A 4,107-nucleotide genomic window follows, 5' to 3' on the forward strand; every position below is an offset into this window, starting at 1 on the left:
AGATTTGGAAGATTCAATATGTTCATGATTTTCTATTGAGGAATCCAAAAATGTCATATCTGTGATGGCAGCAGTTCCCCACAATCTCCTAGATCCATGATCAGTCATGCCAACTCTGTATCACTCACAGAGGGACCGTCCCTGTACATATGCAGGACTGGTTCCTTACACCAATTTTAAAAAATAACTATGCTTCATTAAAGAAATGGCATCAACTTGTGTGGAATATGACACAGAGTACATACTAGAGTACAGGTGAGGCTCAGCCTCTACCTAGTATCCATACAGGACTCGGACGAGATACACATCAGGTGACTTTTACAGTAAAAAAGAGTTTACCCCAGATGTAATAATTTAGGATCCATCCCACTACCTTGTGGACAAGGTCAAGAATGGCTGCTGCTGCTCTCTATAGCAATGGTTCCTTGATTAAAGAAGGACCAGTTTAAAAGGGTCAACAATGCAACGCAACATTAGTGGAGTAGGTGTTGGAGGCCAGCCATGGGTGTTGCGCCGGGTGCGTCTCACATGGCTCAGTTTTATGCTCTTCTTCATCTTGGTCTTCTTTCCACTAATTGCTCACTACTACCTCACTACTATCGATGAAGCTGGTGGTCCCGATAAGCCCATATTTGGGCGCCGGCCAGGGGGTGAACTGTGCGAGGCAAAACATGTGCAGGACTTGTGTCGCATCCGTGAGTCAGTCAGCGAGGAGTTACTGCAGCTTGAAGCCAAGAGGCAGGAGCTCAACGGCGAGATCACCAGACTTAACCTCCGGATCGAGGCTTGCAAGCGAAGCATCGACAGCGCCAAACAGGATCTACTGCAGCTAAAGAATGTCATCAGTCAGACTGAGCATTCTTATAAGGAACTGATGGCTCAGAACCAGCCCAAACTGTCGTTGCCTGTCAGGTTGCTGCCAGACAAGGAGGACCTGGGACTACCACCACCCAAGTCTGTACGTTCCTGTCGCTTACACTCTTGTTTTGACTATGCGCGCTGTCCTCTGACATCTGGATTTCCTGTGTATGTGTATGACGTGGGTTCTTATACATGGGGGGACTATCTGGACCCACTTGTGAAGCAGGCTTTTGCAGCATCTGTTAAGAGCAACATTTATGTAACTGATAACCCCAGCATTGCCTGTTTATATTTGGTACTGGTGGGAGAGATACAGGAAACCTCCCCTCTACCATCCCCCTTGGAACTGGAGAAACAACTGAAAGCTCTTCCTTACTGGAGATCTGATGGACACAATCATGTATTAGTGCATCTCTCTAGAAAGTCTATGACACAGAACTTTCTTTATAATGTGAGCACGGCACGAGCAGCAGTCGCTCAATCCACATTCCTGGAGCAGCAGTATCGTGAGGGCTTCGACTTGGTTTTATCCCCACTGGTTCATGCTCTTTCGGAACCCAACTTTTTGGAAGTACCACCTCAAGTTCCAGTAAAGAGGAAGTACCTTTTCACTTTTCAGGGTGAGAAGGTCGAGTCTCTGAAGAGCAGCTTACAGGAGGGTCCTCCTCAGTCATTTGAGGAAGAACTTGAGGGTGATCCACCAGCTGACTATGATGATCGAATAATTGGCACTTTAAAAGCTGTCCAGGACAGCCACCTCGATCAGGTGTTGGTAGAGTTTACCTGCAAGAACCCAAAGCCAAGTTTGCCAACAGAATGGGCTCTTTGTGGGGAAAGGGAGGACAGGCTGGAGGTGCTCAAGGCTTCTACATTTGCCCTGGTGATCGCTCCAGGAGATGGACTAATGGTGGCCTCAGCTGGTTCTGCTATGAGGCTATTTGAGGCCTTAGAAGTGGGGGCCATCCCTGTTGTGTTAGGAGACCACTCTAAATTACCTTACCACCAATTTATCCGCTGGACTGAAGCTGCCATTATAGTCCCAAAACCCCGTGTCACAGAACTTCACTTCCTGTTGCGCAGCCTATCAGACAATGACATGCTAGCTATGAGGCGGCAAGGCCGCTTTTTGTGGGAGACCTACTTTTCAACCTCAGAAGATGTTCTCAATACCATCTTGGCAAGTATCAGAACCAGCATCCAAGTGCCGGCAGCACCAATCAAGGATGAACCCGCCATTGAGATTCCTCATAAAGCTGGGAAACTGGCTGGAACTGATGCCAATCTGGCCGACAACGGAGATCTGGATCTGGGTCCTGTTGAGACAGAGCCTCCCTACGCCTCTCCTCGCTTTCTTCGCAACTTTACATACACTGCTGCAGACACGTATAGATCATGGAACCAAGCCCCGGGGCCTTTCCATCTGTTTCCTCACACACCTCTGGACCCTGTGCTGCCCTCTGAAGCCAAATTCCTTGGCTCCGGTACTGGCTTCAGACCAATTGGTGGAGGCTCAGGAGGCTCTGGGAAGGAATTTCAGGCTGCTCTGGGTGGGAATGTGCCCCGGGAGCAGTTCACTGTGGTGATGCTAACTTATGAGAGAGAGGAGGTGCTGATGAACTCTCTGGAGAGACTGAATGGGCTGCCGTACCTGAACAAGGTGGTGGTGGTGTGGAATTCGCCAAAGCCTCCTTCAGATGACCTGCTGTGGCCTGACATCGGCCTACCTATTGTTGTGAGTACGGTGCTGTTAATTAGTGTTTTTAAATAAATTCGATCATTTTTTGCTAACAGAAACTTCAAGGAAAGATGCAACAATAGGCGTGTTATATTTACTAATTTAATTTTTGTCACTTTTTGTTAGATGTGATATAAAAATTGTGTGAACAGAAACATGTAGAACTTTGCCAGTGCTCTCTTTTGTTTTGCTGAGCTCTGTTATGCTTCTTGTTGCAGATCGTCCGCACAGAAAAGAACAGCCTCAACAACCGCTTCCTTCCCTGGGACGTTGTGGAAACTGAGGCCATCCTCTCAATCGACGACGATGCTCATCTCCGCCATGATGAAATCATGTTTGGGTTCAGGTCAGTGAACCTCAGAGATATGAGGTATAATTAGGCCTGTCTCTATAAACAGTAAACCAATTAATTGCATGATAAATTAAAATCATCTACCTAATTTTCATTTATTGGCTTTATCTTATATTTATTGTCTTGTCAAAGCTCCAAAATTCACGGTTGAAACCCGTGCCTTTGTGTAAAAATTGTTTTTCTCTGCAAAAAGAAGCTGAGAACTTGTTTACTGCTTGTTTGTTTGTTTTTTTTATTAAAAGCTTTGCGTGACAAATGCTATGCTAAAGAACTCAAACCACACTGAGCTTTTGTCATTTTGAGAACAGAAAAATAGTAATGAGAGACAGCCCATGTTGCGTCAAGGGGCCTCCCTCCCATTTTTCTTGGAGACACATTGCTTGCTCCCTCACTATCCATCCTTTGGTTCAAACAGTCTTATACTGCCATCGAGTGGCCAATAAAAGGTACTACACACAAAAATTAACCAACATTTCTTCTTCAATTTGACTATTCCTAATTATTGTCAAATTTCAAACAATATTATCATTTATCACAATAATTTCTGAGACAATCGCCCAGCAAAATTTATTGTTACAGGCCTAGGTATAATCCTGATGAAAAATGTTTATTTATTTTATTATTAGGGCAGCTGTGGCTGAGTGGTTAGAGCAGTCATCCTCCAATGCGAGAGTTGGGGGTTCGAATCCACCAGCAATCACATGCCGAAGTTTCCCTGGGCAAGACACTGAACCCCTCATAGCCTCCGATGTGTGTCCCATCAGTGTATGAATGTGATAAAGCTCTCTTTAGAATGATTTGTTCAATTAGCTTTGTAGAGATCTAGTAGAGTATGAATGGGTAAATGAGGGCACAGATTGTGTTGTAAAGCACTTTGAGTATCTTGATCAGATAGAAAGGTGATATATAAGTACAGTCCATTTATTGGTTTTTTTATTTCTCATCTGTGATTTAACTGTTAACTAAAAACTGCTTCATGCCAGAACCGATTTTCAAAGGGATTTTGTTTTAACGAACAAAGACCAATACTTCATTTACAAGACAAACTTATTGGAATGAAAATCAGATGCTCGTTTACATCAAACTTTTGTCAGAAGTGATTAAACAGTAATACAAAGTTTGTTTTCTCAGTCATCCAGGTATATAACAACAAAAAAAG

General features: G+C 44.3%; 1 protein-coding gene across 1 annotated transcript in view; it reads left to right on the plus strand.

The window, feature by feature from the left end:
• Positions 1–460: 460 nt before the first annotated feature.
• The window catches only part of extl3 (exostosin-like glycosyltransferase 3), an 8,721-nt gene continuing 5,074 nt past the window's right edge, over positions 461–4,107 (plus strand). Inside the window, exons 1-2 of the mRNA XM_037685910.1 lie at positions 461–2,593; positions 2,815–2,942. Coding sequence (XP_037541838.1) covers positions 461–2,593; positions 2,815–2,942 — 2,261 coding nt within the window. The remainder of the gene's footprint in view (positions 2,594–2,814; positions 2,943–4,107) is intronic.

The sequence above is a fragment of the Nematolebias whitei genome, chromosome 12 (genome assembly GCF_014905685.2).
Source record: "Nematolebias whitei isolate Nwh7 chromosome 12, NemWhi1, whole genome shotgun sequence".
NCBI classification, from domain to species: Eukaryota; Metazoa; Chordata; class Actinopteri; order Cyprinodontiformes; family Rivulidae; genus Nematolebias; species Nematolebias whitei.